Below are 16,678 nucleotides of genomic sequence, written 5' to 3'. Positions count from 1 at the left end.
TTCACATATTCACATTTATCTGATTCACTGAACCCATTTCCTTGTTTTCACTGATTCAGTATGTGACACAAGTCAGAAATGTGACAAAGTGGTGAAGAAGATTTTTGTGGCTAATGAGATCTTTCAAAGTTCTTTGAAGAAATACCCACACAACAAACAAATGCCTAGATTAATTTACTTTATATCAAAAATAAATAAATAAGAGTTGTGTTTGCCAACGCAGGTAATTGAGTGTGTAAAGTTTCTTCTGTTTGTGTATTAAATGTGATACAAATGTGGCCTTGTTTCAGGCAGAAACCTGTGGCAGATTAGAGGAAGTAGGCTTTGCTTATTTTGCTCAAAATGTGGCTCAGACAGAAGTGGTTGTGACCTGTGGCAGGAAGTTGTGGCTAGACTTGAGGAATGTGTGTACATGATGTATAAATCCCCCGAAAACTTGATGAAAAATCTTTAATATTACACTTATAAAAAACATTTATATTAAATTTTTGTATGAAGTCAGTAAAAGCACAGAATTATGTACAAATATTATGGTTTTCTGTTACAAATGAGTCTTCATTGATCCAAATGGTTTTAGAACCATCAGATATATTAACTTGTTAAAACTCATCTTCATGAACTTTGACTGAGCTTCAATATTATTCTTGTAAGATGTAATAAACATGGGACATTTTTTTCCGTCACAAATTGTTTTGGCCTTGATGGTAGCCGGTGAACTCTCTGCCAAAGGTTTACAGAACCGAGAGCACAAAGCTTTAGCATTTCTACCTTGCAAAGAAAGCTATTGTACTCAGAGAATCAATTGTGGTATAGAGATATTTATTTGACAAAAACACAATAAAAATCATAACACTGACATTCTTTTATGACACACATCAACACTGCTGCTATTTTATTTTATTTTTTTGCTGTTTTTCTGTGCTTTGGTCTGAAAGAAGTTTGTTAAAGCGACGATACAGAGCTGCAGGCTGGTCTCAGTCAGTCTGCGGGTCTTTTATCTAATAATGAATGTCCAGCCCCCTTCCACTTAAACACTGTGGCTGCAAAATAACAGTTTTGTTCCTTTTGTTGTACCCACTGTGTCCTTATACCTTCTGGAAAATATTAATAAAAAAACAACAAGTAAAACTTTTCAAGGGCAGTTTGTGCAGTGATTAAATCGTGCTTTTGAGGGATTCTTCTTCATTGTTGTCTCAGCCTGAACAAAGCAGCAAATAAAGGCCTCAGTTATAACCTGTGGAGTCTGATCTTAAAGATCTCTGTTTTTGTCTGGTGCCAATAGGGCAGGAGTTTTCTTTCAGGCTCCCAGTGGTTTGTATTTAAAATACATCCTCTCATTTCCTTGTTTGACTCTTCTCCACTGGGAAAATACTTCCATATGTGCATGTTCCTCCGGTTCCTGCTGGAACAACAAAAGGAGCAGATAAGAACTGTCTTGCAGCATGCACATAGAATTGTGTAACATATTATCAGACCATATTATGAGCCTTCTCTTATCTATTTGTATGCATTTCTTACTTATTTATACATTTCTGATTATGGTATTTTAGCACTGGATTAGTTTCATTTCATTCCGAAAATAATTTTTAGGAAAAATGTGTTTTGATGTCAATCCAAGTCCCAACTCTAGACAGATGCAATGTGACAGAACTAAAAATGCACACACTTGTTTGCATACACCGTTTTATCCATTGATCCATCTTCTGCTTGCTGTCTAAGGCAGGGTTCTCAGGGGCAACAGCTTATGAAGACATCCCCAGACTTCCCTCTCCCCATCCACTCCCTCAGGCCAGCTGTGAGATTTCTTAAAGAGTCATGGACCTGGCATCATAGACAGACAGGCTGAAAATCAGGTTTTGTCCCAGAAGCACAACAGCAACTAAATTTGATTATCTATCCAAACCATTATAATGCTTAAAGTACTGGTTTCCTATTATTGTGTGCAATAGTTTTTCACAGTGAACTCTGTACCCATTTATATACCAGCCTCTTTTTTTTTTTTATTTACTGCTGATTCTTTTTGTCCAGCCTTTTTCATGTTTAACTGAAGTAACTTATTTGTAACATTGCATACCTAATAGTTAACAAACATTTATAAGTTCTCTGTTCTTTTAGGGGACATTATCTTCAATGCACAATATCCAGAACTGCCTCCAGATTTTATTTTTGGAGAAGATGCAGAGTTTCTCCCTGAACCCTCAGAGCTACCAGTGAGTAAAATCTCCATTTATTTGCAGTCAAAATGAATATTTTATTGAAATATTTGCTTTCGAAGTATGCATGATGTATCAGGTTGTTTTATTTATTAACTTATTCAAGTCAGTTCTTTGGAAAAATAAAGTATTCATTCACACATTTTTCTTTTTATGCCGCAAGCTATGTTTTGACTCGTTGTTTATCTTTAAATTTAATCATTTCAGTGAATCTGTGATTCACAAAAAAAAAACGAGCCTAAACAGAACAAATAGTCCATTATGGCTCTTGTAAGAAAGAAAACATATATCACTATTCTTAGATTAGCACTCCTGTTCACCTTTGATTGAGCAGATTTTGAGGTTCATGTTAATGGATGTTTTCTTGGCAATTCATCAGAAACTTCATGGAATTTCTTTGCGGTTCACTTTTGCCTTTTATTTGATTTTGAATACTATCAGCTTTCTGTTTATTTCTAAGAGTCCATTTCCAGTCTTTTATGTTTTTGTTTTAATTAGAAAGTGGTGACAAAACCATTTTCACACCTGCAGCAAAGATCATTTGTAGACATTAACAATACAAATGCTGGCGTCACACAGACTTTGCTTTATTTGGACTTGGATGTTTTATTTTTACCTCTCTACAGTACCTCAGCATTGCTGCCATGTTTCTCTAAATCTTAATGGGGTTTTGTGGGGTTTTGCAGCCACTTAGAAGCTATTAAACATTTCTAATACATTTATAACACTCCAGTCAGTTCCCTGATTTCAGCTGTTGAAGTAGAAAACTGACATTTTTCTTTCTTTTACTATTGTTGACCATGCAGTACCTTGGTTTAGTTGGTTGTGCGGACCCCTCCCCCCACCTCCTTTTAATTAAAAAAGGTGTTTTTATTTTGAAATTGTGTTGTTTCGTATTCAAATCACCCATGTAATCTGAGTCTAGTTTTATTAGGAGACCTGTGAGCTTGCAGGCACATCACTGCACAGACATTCACATTACTCTTGTGAACATCTTGACAGTTTTGGAGAGGTTACCATGGCGGCAGTAATAGGATTTTTCATGGTTGTGATCTCCTGGTAAAAAAGTGGAAGTACAGTTCAGGGTGATGTTTATACCAGGCATGTGCACTTGCACATGTTGATTGTGCGCAGCAGCATCTTATGCAGAGGTTGTTGTTAGGGCTGCACAATATTAGAAAAAACTTATGACTCACAGTGTAACTGTTTAACATTAGTCTGACAATATCAGTATGACAAACCCACATTTTGTTCACTCTTCACTTTATCTTCTGTCAGTGCTTTTATCTAAACCAGGTAAGGTCAATAAGAGTCTGTTGGATTGATCAAAAGTATTACTAGCATGCAGAACATGAATGCATGCTTTTTGACATGTGTTGATCTATGAACAGTATAAGCAGTCCTTTGTGATACAGAGATTGTGATGACGGGAAATTTTCAGTACACTGAGAATCCCTTTCCCGTTCCAAGTAGTGTTTGTCTTTCTTGTCTAATGTATCACTGAACTTCTCTGCTTCTCCAACATTAGGGCATGCTGGTGGAAAACACTAACTAGTCCTAAGTCATTCACCCAAACCTGCTTTAAATTTCCCAAGTAAACTCCAACATTACCCCTATACGCTTTATAGTTACTTAATATATATTAAAAATGACATTAGGAAAAGAATGCTGGGTTTTGAGACTTAGGAGGAAGTATAAGGACTTGTGTTTACTTTGGATGCTGTTAGCACATTGCTATTTTTGAAGCAGACTAACTTGGTGAAGCTAAATTCCCCTGCTTGTGTCAGAGTCTGGGAGAAGAGAGGGCAGAATTGCTCATCGTCACATAAATCCAGCTGTGCACATAAGGGGAAGTACCTCTGCTCAGCTAGAGCTTGGCAAACCATCACTTGTTTATTTTCTCACTTATACTCTTGCTGTGTTTTCACACTCATGGCTTTCATAATCTGTCTTCGCCCGCCTTTCTGCCCGAGCTCCTCCTCTCCCACTCCTTCCCTCCTTTTTCCTGTCCAGTTTCAGTAAAGACATCCCCCTCTGGCTATTAAAAACCTCTGGATTCCAAGCAGTTCCTTAAATTTTCCCTTCATATCTCTTGGGAAATTTTTGACATCAGACTACAGAATAGCCGTCTGCAAAAAATCCTTTCAGACTTATCAGACATTCAATGATTCATGTAAGTTTATGAGAAGAATCTGCCTGTTAATGATGAGTGAAATATTTTAGTGTTCCACTGACTTGATGAATCTTCAAGAAGTAGAACTCACAGGCAGTATGTTTGTGGCCTTTGTTATCCAGTGAAGGTAAACATTAGGCTAATTTTAGGCCCTCTGTCAGTGGCTGGTGGAATTCTTGATGTCTCAGCAACACATTGCTCCTGTTTACATCCACCCAAGGGTATCATTAGCTTCTCTGTTTAGGCTTGTGTTTTTCCCTGCTGTCACCAGGACTCGAGATGGTTTGTTATCCTGGTTTCTGTTTAGACAGAGAAATGTATTGTTGCTTCAAAGAAAAAGTCAGGATAAAACACATGGCACACAACGACTGGTCACTACAGCTAGCTTATTATGGTGCAGATGTTTGAAATTATAAAGGTTTTATTTATTAATTAATTTTTATTTGGAAAAAAGTGTCACTTTCTAGCAAATTAGACCTTTAACAGAATCAGGGTTTGAATATGAGTATTCCTGTGAAAGCATACATACAGATAGGTAAAAGTCAGTTTGTAGTCTCGTGTTTGTGATGACTTTCGAAAAAACTTTACAGATACTTTCAGACTTTCAGATGACTGAATTTTATTTGATGCAAACTTTGTAGTTGATCATTGAAAAGAAACTCTTGTAATCATAAAATAATGTTTGATTTGAAACAGCCTTTATAGGTTCCTACATAGAGAAGATTTTGTGTACAAGGTTAATTATTTAAATAGTTGTTTTACTCACTGAGAAATAAAACGACCAAAAGAATGAACACAGTTTTAAATTATTTTTGAAGATTTTATTTTTCTTTGTGGTCAAGCCTATTGGTTATGTTCCTGTTTTCTGCTTAATGTTTTTGTCAAAAGTTCAGATTGTGACACAGGACAGAAGAAAGTCAAAGAATCAGTTGTTGCAGTTCTTTTTTCTTGAGCAACTAATGTAGCCTACTAATATAGATGTTTGTCTGATAGGATGTGGATGGTATTTTAGATGCACTTTTTCCAACATTATTACTAGATATCAATTCATTTTGCAGAGTGTTCCTTTAAGTTCATAAACTAAAATTTTTGTTCTCTCGAACTGAGATTTGTTGCTGAACATGAAAATTAGAAACGTTTTTAATTTGGATAATACTGGATGACTGCACTAACTGATGACTATGACAGGTAAAAATCAGCATTTCAAATTAAACTGATTATAGAGCCTCTTTAAAAAATGGATCATTATGAATAAAAAATAAATATGAAATTGTAATGTCAGTATTGTAATGGAACCTAAATATGAGTAGTTTTCTTTTTCTTTCTCCAAAAGTTAAATGCTAATGCACTTTCTGTAAGTACTGCAATGAAACTTTCATCACCTTGCCACCATCAAAAAGCATGCACAAACCTCACCAAATCTGTGATTATTGAGAAAAGACCTTTCAGCATTTAAACTTCAATGCATAAAGGGATAAAAGAGACCTAAATGCTCCAGCTGGATGATGACAGGCCACATGTCCCACAAATAAACTTTTTACTGCAGAACAGTTCCATGAGCCATGGAACATGAGTCTTCCACAGATTTATTGAGGTTCTCTGTCTTGTTGTTGCTACAGTGGAGAGGTTAACTCAAACCAGCAGTTGAAAGCTAAATAGCATCCAGACTGTGGCTAATTGGCCACCGGGCCTGCCCACCTCAGAGCTTTTTAAAGTTCATTGTTTTAGTTTTATTTATAGCTGGTCACTCATGTAAGCCCTCACATACTGGATGTCTCTAATTATTTGTTACTGCTGGTAAAAGTCTTCTGCTAGTTTAATAGCGATATTGTTCCTGTTAACATTAAGATTAAGAATGCACAATGCTAGCACCCAGCATGTCCGGTTTATTCATCTTAATTTGTTGTTTTTCCAACAAAAATCCTAAAGAATTAGCCTCAACCAGGACAAATTTGAGCTGACTTTCATGTGCTATGTTTTACCAATATCATAATGCTGTATTCTTTGTGCATTGCCAGTGAAAATAAATCTTACAGTAATGGCCACTATAATTCCCCTTTTTTGGCTTAGTAACCTCAATATTTACCCTGGACCAGATGCAGCTGATTCATGCATTTACCTTTGATTCAATCATACAACAGAAGCATTGCATAAACATTTTCAAAAACACTTTTTTTGTTTAGTATCCTAGTTATAAATATAAGGACAAAGTCAATAATTTGGAGTAAAAGCTGAAGGGATTATGCCATATATATCTGTCAATCTGAAAATAACTGATGTTACTAGAAAGAAGACGTTTTTTTATTGTGGTGAGGATTGTTTCCTAATGAGGAAAAAAAAGAAACATTTATAACATAACTGGCAACACATCCCAGTTCATCCAGTAAACCAAGCCGAGTTGTTTAGTGAAGAGAAGTGAAAGAAATGAATTAATCTATCTTGATGGCAGGAATATATCCATGCAGGTCTGCCCACGAGTTGCAAGAAAATATGACCAGAAAAAGACGAGGAAATGACAAAGACAGGAAAGGGAGGCAAGGTGCACAGCAGTACTACTTATAATCTCTTACGCACAAAATGTTGCATCATACTCCTGTTTTCAGTAAGTGATGTCAGACTGAAGGTAATGTTTTGTACTAACATTTGCATAAAATTGAAATCATCCAAAAAATTCTGATTGTGCAACTGATGTAGAAGTTGTTTGTCCTGTGAACATGCCGCAGCGTGTCATAGTATGATAATTATGATGCTGTTTTTTTGGGTGGTGGGAGACATGACCTGTTTGTGATTGTTGTGCACTGTTCTTTAAGGGTAAATTCTCTACCGCCCATCCCCTTCCGTGGTCTGTTGCACATTCATCCTTCCGTGGTCTGTTGCACATTCATACCATACACACCCACATTTATGATGAGGTATTGGTGATGCTATGTAAAAAACACAGGGACATATACATCCATGAAAGGGCATTTCAGGTATTGTCAGAGTTTCACCCAGTATGCAAATCAGATACCCGGTTATTTTCTTACCGGTATTCACTTAAACAGCACGTGTTATCCAATAGAACAATCAAAACATGTTTTTTTTGTCCTCCATCAGAAAACGTTCAGACGTGTTGCTAAGGTGCATCTTTTTCCAGTAAGCTGTTGTGTTTGAATGCATGTAAGATATTCAAAGCAAAACAGTCATTAAATACACAACATTTCTCAACACCCTTTATCTTGTACCTGGAGTTAAATGTGCAGCACACAACAGCAGCTATCTCTAATTGCACGTCTCTTTTTTACTCTCCAATACTACCATTTGCCTGCCCTTCTGTCCCCTTTCTTCGTGCGCAATGTGTCATTTCTCTGGTCTAGACTTGCCCAGTGATGCATGTAGGCAGTTAGCAGTTTGGGAGTTTCCCAGCTTTTTTGCAGTTTTCTCAGTTTGTGTGTGCTTAGGACCCGAGTGTAACCCTAATGGCCTTTCTACACATGACTTCAACATGTTTCCACTTATCCATCCTGCAGTATTCTGCTGCAAGGAACAAGGGACACAATGTAAATTCAATAGATTGTTCTGCTGTGTATGGATCCGTTTAAGCTCTTCAAATTGACTTTGTGAAATAGTCACAGTTTGTACTTTTTTTCCCCCCATAAATCATATTTGTTGTAACATCCTAAAAAAAGAAAAACTTGTGCTGATTAAATAATATATTTTATCATTTATATCATTAACCGTCTATGCATATTGTTTTTTAAAATGCAGTCTAAACTATTGATAGAAAATGTTTATTTTGGACAATAAGACATTGTAATGTAGTATAGTCACGTGAAGGACAACTCCCTCTATAGACAAGAAGCATTTTAATAGTTCTCCCATCTAAGAAAAGGAAGCATGTTACCCCTGGTAATGCTGAATGCCAAACATTGGTGAGTGCTTCCTATCTGCAGCTCCAGCTCGTCCCCTGTTACTGCTCTAACAAAGGGCCTCAGATGGCCCATAAAGCAAGATTATGTCCATGTAGGCATAGTGTACCAACTGTTGCTCCTGTTTCCTTCCTGCTTTAGGGAATAATACATTCCAGCTTTTATTGGAGTTTATTATTGGAAGCTCTCACTGACAGGTCTGGGAATGCTTTTAATGGGCTCAGTATTGTTTGTCACAAGAGATAGCTAATGGAAGGGGGTCCTGTAATTCTGAAACGCCAACTGATGGACAGGAGGAAAAAAAGGGGGACACAAGTGTCAAGAAAATGATGGGACTCTCCTGTCATCCCTTACAGTGGATTGATCTCGGGCTGAAGAGGTGTCAGAACCTGAGTAAAAGTAGTCAGAAAAGTGCTATTTCTGTCATCAAGTTATGCAGTGTTGGACACAAGCCGCACAAATCACAGTGAAAAATTCTGGGCTGAGAATGCCAAGTGTCTTAAACACATGACAAGAGCAATTTAGCATGATCTTACACTTGGCAGTCTCTGGGGGCGAAACAGGGTGTGAGCCCACACTTGAATTAGAGACTAACAGAGATTAATTTAATACTTGGGAGTTTTTAATGCCTTGCACTTTCAAGTCTACAGCGAATTATTGGATCAGGTTGCCAGCATCTATAAAAATCACATTTAAGACGTAAAAACAAATATCTTCTCTTGGCCTATATAATTATCTTGCAATTTCAGACGCCAGTCTTTCTCATTGGCCTAAGATAAATATTGGATCAAAAATGATACAGACGGATGGCAGAGGAAGACATAATTCTGTCAACTTCAGTCTTTTCAGTGTGAAGATGCCCAAATTAGGTGTACATTTTGTTCTTAAAGGAAAAGGCTGGCTTTATTAAGATTTTTTTTAAATATATATGTACTCCCTAAAGCTGCATTGTATTCTGATAATCATGGTTGTGCATTCGTTTTTAATTTTAATGTTTTATGTATCAGAGCAAAACTAAAATTATTTGGTCCATACCAAATCTAAAAATGCGAAAACAAAGTTTAGATGAGCAACAACATAACACAATGTCAATATTATATGTGAGAAGGAAAAGTCTGTTTACTACTTTCTTTAAAATACAAATGCAAGTATCAGCAGGCGGTGCTGATCAGATACATGGATCTGATCATCATCAAGTTCAACCACCTCTGTAAAGGTAGAAGTTTTGGCATTTTGCTGCTTTGGAGCATTCAGGTATGAGTGAACTTGATTCCAAGAAAAAAATAAACATCAGCAAGGATCTAAGAGAAGCAGCTGTTGCTGCTCATTTTTCTCGGAAGCTAGGCCTAAAATGAAACGATCATCCCAAACACAGCAGGAAATCTACAGCAGAATGGCTGGGAATAAAAAAAAGAAAAGAAAAGAAAAGAATCAAGGTGTAGCAAAGACCCAGTCAATTAAAAAAAAATGGTTTCATTTGTACTTTTTGCAATTGAATTAACTTGACTAAGGACCGTGAACCAAATTGTTTGTACTTTATGCATCTTCTACCCACCAAATGATTATTATTTTTTATCTTTTGTGTGTTTCTTTTAAAACAAGACAAAAACCCAATAAGAAAAATATTCTTCATTCCAAATTCAGGTTAAAACAAATGAAACTTGGGATGTTTGAACTTATAAGTAGCTCATAAGTCTATTTAGCTAAATGTGTAATTTTCTTTGAAGTATTTTTATTCATCTAAAACCCACTACATCAAAGTCATTCTAATCTGTAGAAGTGCAAATTGAGTAATTCAATCAATAGGCAAAAAAGAGCAAGCATTTTCTTTTCAAATGGCATGGTGTTTTGTAATATTTATGTCTGCGCTGGCTCAGTAACTGTTTTCAGCGTCAACTTCGACTCATTACTCTATGAATACCCAAAATACAAAATCCTGCTAATGCTAATCCACTATATTTTTAATAGGCAGTTTTTAACATTGATATTGAATCAAATCCTAATATCTTATGGTAATACGATTAGAAATTGTCCTTAAAGATATGCACTCTGTTGGAAAAATGGAAGGTGTCAGTGGTTTATTTTTTCAAGTGACAGGTTTTATCACCAGCCAAGGTAGTGCTTAAATAATCTGACACAGGTTTAGCCAGTTTGTTGTGACAAAATAATTGGATTATAAGGTCCAGATTGAACTGGGGACTATTGTTGAGGTCTGTGATCCTTACCCCCTGTGGTTAAAGCCCTAAAGAAGCTGTTGCTTCCAAACAAACTAATCTAGAAGCCACGTACATGGATTTTTCTTTTCACTTCTTTTCATCAACACATTAAATCTCAGCTTTCAAACTGCTTAGATTGTGACTATTGCATCTTTTATGTTTTTTTTATGTATAAAATCTGTACATTTTCCGCAGGGCTTATCTTATTCATGAAAAAATAAAATAAAAACAACACATAGATTTGTTTTGGCACACACAGCCTTCAGCAGAGCGTGCAAAATCAATTCAGTGAAGAGTCTGTACACATTCACATGTCTGCACAGAACCACACTCGCACTGCAACGCATGAGTATTGCTTCTTGGCTCTGTGCTTTACATACTATTCCCCTCTATGTTTGACCAATGTTTTGCTTCAGAATTCAAGCTCTACCTTGTTAATATGTAGTCAGAATATTTAGTTTAAGAAAGAAACAAGTCTAATGTTTTAATGTTGGCCTTTTATATTGAAATTCTAAGTGGAAGGGCACAGCTTAGGGCACTCTCTTTTTCTTTTCTTTCAGTACCACAGTGAAGAAAAATGTCTTGACCGTCATTAGATTGAGTAAGTTAATATACATTGAAATTACATCATTTTGTCCAGACACCCATGACCTCTGGTTGTGTCATGGCCTCAGGATTTGATTCAGTCTCAATTCATTGTGTTGGGTATCAGGTTAATCTAAAATCCCTTTTCATTATGTTCTTTCCAAAATCAAATAGCTGTATTTAATATAATAGTATTTTTACTCCTAGTCTTTCAGTGACTCATCTCTGTATTGCACAAACTGTATGACACATAGAAGTCAGTCTTCACAGAGCATGTAATGGCTACTCCACTGGCCTTTACCTGGGCTTTAGGTTGACTCATTGCCGGTATAGATATAAAAAGTTTGATGGAAGATTAAACCCCAGCTCTCAGATCTTCAGGAGTAAACAAAACTTGATCTTATTTATGACTGAATAAGTTAAAATTGTCATCCCCATGAAACTTGACCCAGATTAGTACATTTTCTTGATTAAGGCTGTTAGTGCCTCAATAATTTGGGCTGTCTTTATTCCTTGTTGCTGCAGATTAATTCGGACAAAAAGGCTAACATGACTCCTTGTAGTAGTAGTTTAACCAAAGTATTCAATTTTTTATCAATGATTTATCAGTACATTCTCTTGGTTCCATAATTTTATAACTTTAGCTTACTTTAAATATAATTTTAGGAGCTTTTTATACTTAGAAAATGAACATCTTTTAACTTGCAGTCTCCCAACATAACCTCGGCCCTTCTGTCATTTATTACTGAGTTACTTCACTGATGCAGCTGAGTTTAACTACTAACTAAATTAACTAATCTTTAGGACAGCTGATACTAGCTACAGAGTGTTTATCCTGTGCCATTGTCCTCACACCCACAAATCTTTTTTCTGATTAACACTTATCTTAGAAGAAGCATTAAGGCTGAAAGCTTAAACTGTACTTCTCACATATTTTTCTGTGGAAGCTCAGTTACAACTTCCTTATTACCCATCAGCGACAGCAAGCAAGCGTGCAGAGTCTCAGTCCAGTTTTCTTTTGGCCTTGGCCTACTTGCCTGAACTCTGCAGTGTTGTTCTGTCTCCCTTGCCTCCTCCTGTCCTCCTCAGTGGGAGTTTCACTGATATTCTCTGTCACAATCCTGACACAGCACTTCCTCAGTCTCGGCTCGCTCCTGCCCAGGGCTCTGACTGCTTCTTTTGGACAATGCCCATCTTTGTTTGCATCTCCCCCTCATTTTGGGAATCCAGGCATGGCTGGTAACCACTGGTGGATCAGGATGATGAGGTCACTGTCTCTGTTTGGCCTGCCCTTGCCACGGCCACTGCACCCCCCACCCATCCCAAACCCAACCCTTCTGAAACAATGGAAGCTTTCTCCTTTAGGCTGATATTGTGCAGACAGGCAGACAGACAGACAGTCGTGGAGGCAAGCTATTGCGAGTCAGACATCCTGCTTTTGTTATCTAAATGTAACAGGTATAAATGATTGATTCCATTGCTAATTAATCCTCCTTCTTGGCTAATGCACATTTAAATGCCTCTGTTTTCCACATTTTGAATTATTGAGGATGAACTGCATCTCCCTCTCTTAAGGGCAGCAATGTTGCATATTTACTTTGGCTCTACAACAATGTTGTCAGGTTGCATAGTTTGTTGTTTGTCAGTTCGTGGTTTGAGTGTGCAAACAATCTTTTACTTTCAGAATGAGTTATCAACAGAAAACACTTTCACTTTTAAGTAGCTCTAATAAGAAACCACCATCATCCTCTAAAACATTCACTTCATTCATCATCATCATAATCTTCTCTTTATAAAATGTGTCATAAAAGAAAAAGTTTCTCCTTTGCAAAGTTAGTCTTCCAAAAGATGTGTTTGAAATCGCACTTATGTGAAAATGGATCATTTGTATGAAAAGTGTTCACTGGCAATTGTAAAAAAAATAATATTTTTTTTACTTGAATCCCTTTAAATGAGTCAACCCCAAACAGAACAGCAAATGCATCAAATGTTTGTGTTTCCTCCTTTGATTCTTGTTTTAATTTGCACTTGCAACATTAAATTTGAAGTGCTTTGTCATTAATTTGTCTTGATTAGACTGAACATCATTTGTTCAGTTTATGTTTTGCACAATAATACTCTCAATATTTTCTTTTTTTTCTAAATAATCAGGTTTTTCCCCTACAACAACAAAAAGACCTATGTATGGTTAAAAAGAAAAATAATAAAAAGTCCTGTTTTTCTTGTTTAGTTGGTTCCACTGACTCACATGTGACACTTTGCTGATGTTTTCTAATTCAGGTGTGTAGGCTCTCATTAATCACAGGAGTTCCTAATAATCTCGTTATTATACAGGCTACAGGATGCAGCTGTTTTTAACAACATATAAAAATCATAGGTAAACTTCATTCTTTTTAAGAATTGATAGTTTTCAGTCCATGTGGCAGCAGTGGTCTCAAACATGTCAGAAAAGGTCAGCTCCAGTATTTTCCCATATTAATTTGAATCATTGTGTTTTACAGGACATCCTTCAGTACAACCTGTTTCCTTCTCCTCTTTTAATGCCAATAACTGGTTGTCACGTTAAAGTTGTTTTTTTGTTTTTTTTTAAGACAAACTTGTTTTCCGTTGGTACATTCCTTCCTAATGGTACCAGCATTTTGCGCTTTATATTAATGCTTACAAAAACGATTTCTTTCAACAGTATTTGTTAATGAACCGAGGTTGTTAGGACAGATACCCTATTTGGATGCCATTTATGAACATTCTTCAATAAATTCAAGCTACATGTTTGATGACTTTGCTTTCTGTTGGGCTGGGAATATTTAGTCATGGATAAAACAGTCATCTGTAATATATGCATATTTTGCTGGTGCTGTCTGAAACTCATCAGTAAAAAGCTTTAGCTCACTTTGTTCATTTTTGCAGTTCCCTTTTTTTTTAAGGTTGAGGATTTTTGAAATGTTTTTTTTTTCTGCCTGTGCAGAAAAGATTACTGATATGATAGAAAAATATGCAACGAAAAATAAATAGAAATTCCAGCGTGGATCATTTCTTGCACCTGTTAGGTAGGTCATTGTCCCTGGGAGCGAAGTTTGCTCTCTAAGAACCAAAGTTTGACCATGCAGTCAGTAAAGAAGAATTTTTGGTGTGATCTGGTCACATCAAAAATAGTTTTACTAATTTTTTTATTTTAATTTGTTTTCTCGTTGGTCTCCTCCCCTAGCACCTGGTCCACTGGGATGCTGGAAACCCTGAGTGTTTGCTGCAGCTGGTGAAGGAGCTCATCCAGCAGTACCATCACTACCAGTGCCAGCGCCTGCATGAGAGCTCCAGGCTGCTGTTTGAGTACGACAGCTTGCTGGAAGATCCAAGCTACGGACGAAATTTAGAAATTTATGCAGGACGGAAGAACACTTGGGTAAGAAGCTGCTAATGGACTTGTAGTTAAAGAAAATTGTTTGTCAGGTCTGCATGTGGTTTATATGAAATCCCATCTCACTATAAAAAATACTGACTAGATCAAATTCTACCAAAATCAGATGGAAACAGTTTTTTTTATGAATTCCAGTTAAAAAAAATCCACAGGAAACATCATATAACAAAACTTCCCGTTTCTTTTTATTAAAAACTTTGATGACTGACAAGCAAGAATCATGTGTTTTTGATTTGGAAAATATTTCTGGACCAGTCACAACATGTTCCCACATCTTGGCTCAAGATACTGCGCAGAGGCAATGTTATGTGACCCATGACAATAGCCAATGAACAGTACAAGAGGGAAAATTGCAATTTTTTGCAATGTATATCATTTCAGAGAATAGGCTTTTAAAGTGATGGCACAATGTTCTCCATTATTAATAAAGCTCTGAAAGTCATTACAAAAAGACTAAAAATTCTAAAATCAAGTAAAATTCCTGACAGTTTTGAAAAAGTCATAGAATTTATTTTTATCTGGCTGTATAATAACTAAGTCATGTGTATTGTTAAAGATGCGCATGCATGGTGTTTTCATATGTTTTTTTCTTTAGGTTTATCAAATAAAAGCGTAGACTTAGTAGATGGTCACAAACTGATTCTTTGCTTCTTTCCCTGAATGTTTTATTGTTGTTTTGTTATGACTGTCATGTGCAGTGCATGTCTACAATTGTTTTGGAGAACACAATAGATTTCAGTATATTGTCTCAGTTGTAATTATGTTCATGTGTGTTTTTGTTTCACATAAAAATCTAGCCTACAACAAAAAAGATGACAGTGAAGTCAAATAAATAATCCAAACTAAAGTTTCCCTTAGTTTATGAGTTTATACAAATTTTAAATAGTCTATAAATTCAGAATGAAAATATATATTTTTTCTTTCCAGTTTGGCTTTTGGCACAAAAGCCAAGCTAATAAAGTGCTTATCAACATCCCCTGTTTAGTCAGCAGACCTTTGTTACATTTAGGTCTTTTATTATCATTTCTTTCATAATTTTCTTCATTTTTTCACACTGTCAGTGGTTTATTAAAAAAGTCGAAATCTCAACAGTTGTATAAAAAAACAACAAAACCGACTGGCTAAATTTTACTGAGTTGCACAGAAACAAGTTACTTGATTGGGGCTCAAATAATGACAAATCACTGTGGTGAAGATGCTCTCTTAATTTGAAAAAGAAAGGTCAGAAGAAAGATTAAGGTTGTGGACCGGGGCAATATATAACAAGTATAGATCTGAAATTAAAGTGGGGACTCAAACCTAAAAGATCAGTCTTTAACGAGCTTGTGTCATAGTTTGGTAGATGTTAAAAGTTAGCATTTTAAATTTTCAAGTCAAGTGTTTTTCGACCCTACCATATCAGTGTCAGTATAAAAACTCAAATATACTGCTGAGTCAGCCTTTTTGTTCTATATATGATACACTTTCTAAAATTTGTTGTGCCTGTTTCCTGTTTCTCCAGACAGGAGAGTTTTCAGCTCGCTTCCTTCTTAAACTCCCTGTGGACTTCAGCAACATCCCTGTGTATCTCCTTAAGGTGGGTAACTACCGACCTCACAGTGGCATCGCACATATCAGTCATTATAAAAGCACACACCCTCACCAGATTCTGCAAACGGTGCAGCAGACTCAGGGATTGTGTCGTATTAGTCATAACATGAGCTTTCCTCAGTTATTACAAGTGTTTGGTTGTTTACATATGTGTGTGTGTTGGTGTGATTTGAATATTTGCTGCAATAACAGTGGGATTTATTAAAATGAACTCCAGTGCAGCTGAGTGTTTGTGCACAGACCCCGGTGTTATGGGGCTGTGAGTTGACTAATCAGCAAGCCGTCACTGTCGATCTGCTCTGAACTGTGTTGGTGTCTGGAGGCAGCATAGCCTGAAAACACACGTACACTCTCTGTCTCTGGATTTATATATTTCCTCCACTCTTGCTGGAAAGCGCTGGAGGCATCGAGTCTCTGGCCTCTTGCAGCCCGGTCCCTGCTTGTGAAGGGAGTTGATGGTGAGCATACGGGAAACAGCAGCCATCATCAGCATTTGTCCCCTTATCTGTCAGACCTGAAGCCCTGAGACTCGTCTCTCTTAGCCAGCTGTGAATGGACTCATCAAGTCAGTCACATTT

The 16,678-nt window shown here is 36.5% G+C and overlaps 1 protein-coding gene across 1 annotated transcript in view; it reads left to right on the top strand.

The window, feature by feature from the left end:
• The window catches only part of babam2 (BRISC and BRCA1 A complex member 2), a 67,926-nt gene that overhangs the window by 3,291 nt on the left and 47,957 nt on the right, over positions 1–16,678 (top strand). The window contains exons 4-6 of the mRNA XM_017431707.3: positions 2,116–2,210; positions 14,301–14,495; positions 16,012–16,086. Of these exons, the coding sequence (XP_017287196.1) occupies positions 2,116–2,210; positions 14,301–14,495; positions 16,012–16,086 (365 nt within the window). The remainder of the gene's footprint in view (positions 1–2,115; positions 2,211–14,300; positions 14,496–16,011; positions 16,087–16,678) is intronic.

The sequence above is a fragment of the Kryptolebias marmoratus genome, linkage group LG10 (genome assembly GCF_001649575.2).
Source record: "Kryptolebias marmoratus isolate JLee-2015 linkage group LG10, ASM164957v2, whole genome shotgun sequence".
Taxonomy (NCBI): domain Eukaryota; kingdom Metazoa; phylum Chordata; class Actinopteri; order Cyprinodontiformes; family Rivulidae; genus Kryptolebias; species Kryptolebias marmoratus.
This window is presented reverse-complemented; position numbering and strand designations above follow the sequence as displayed.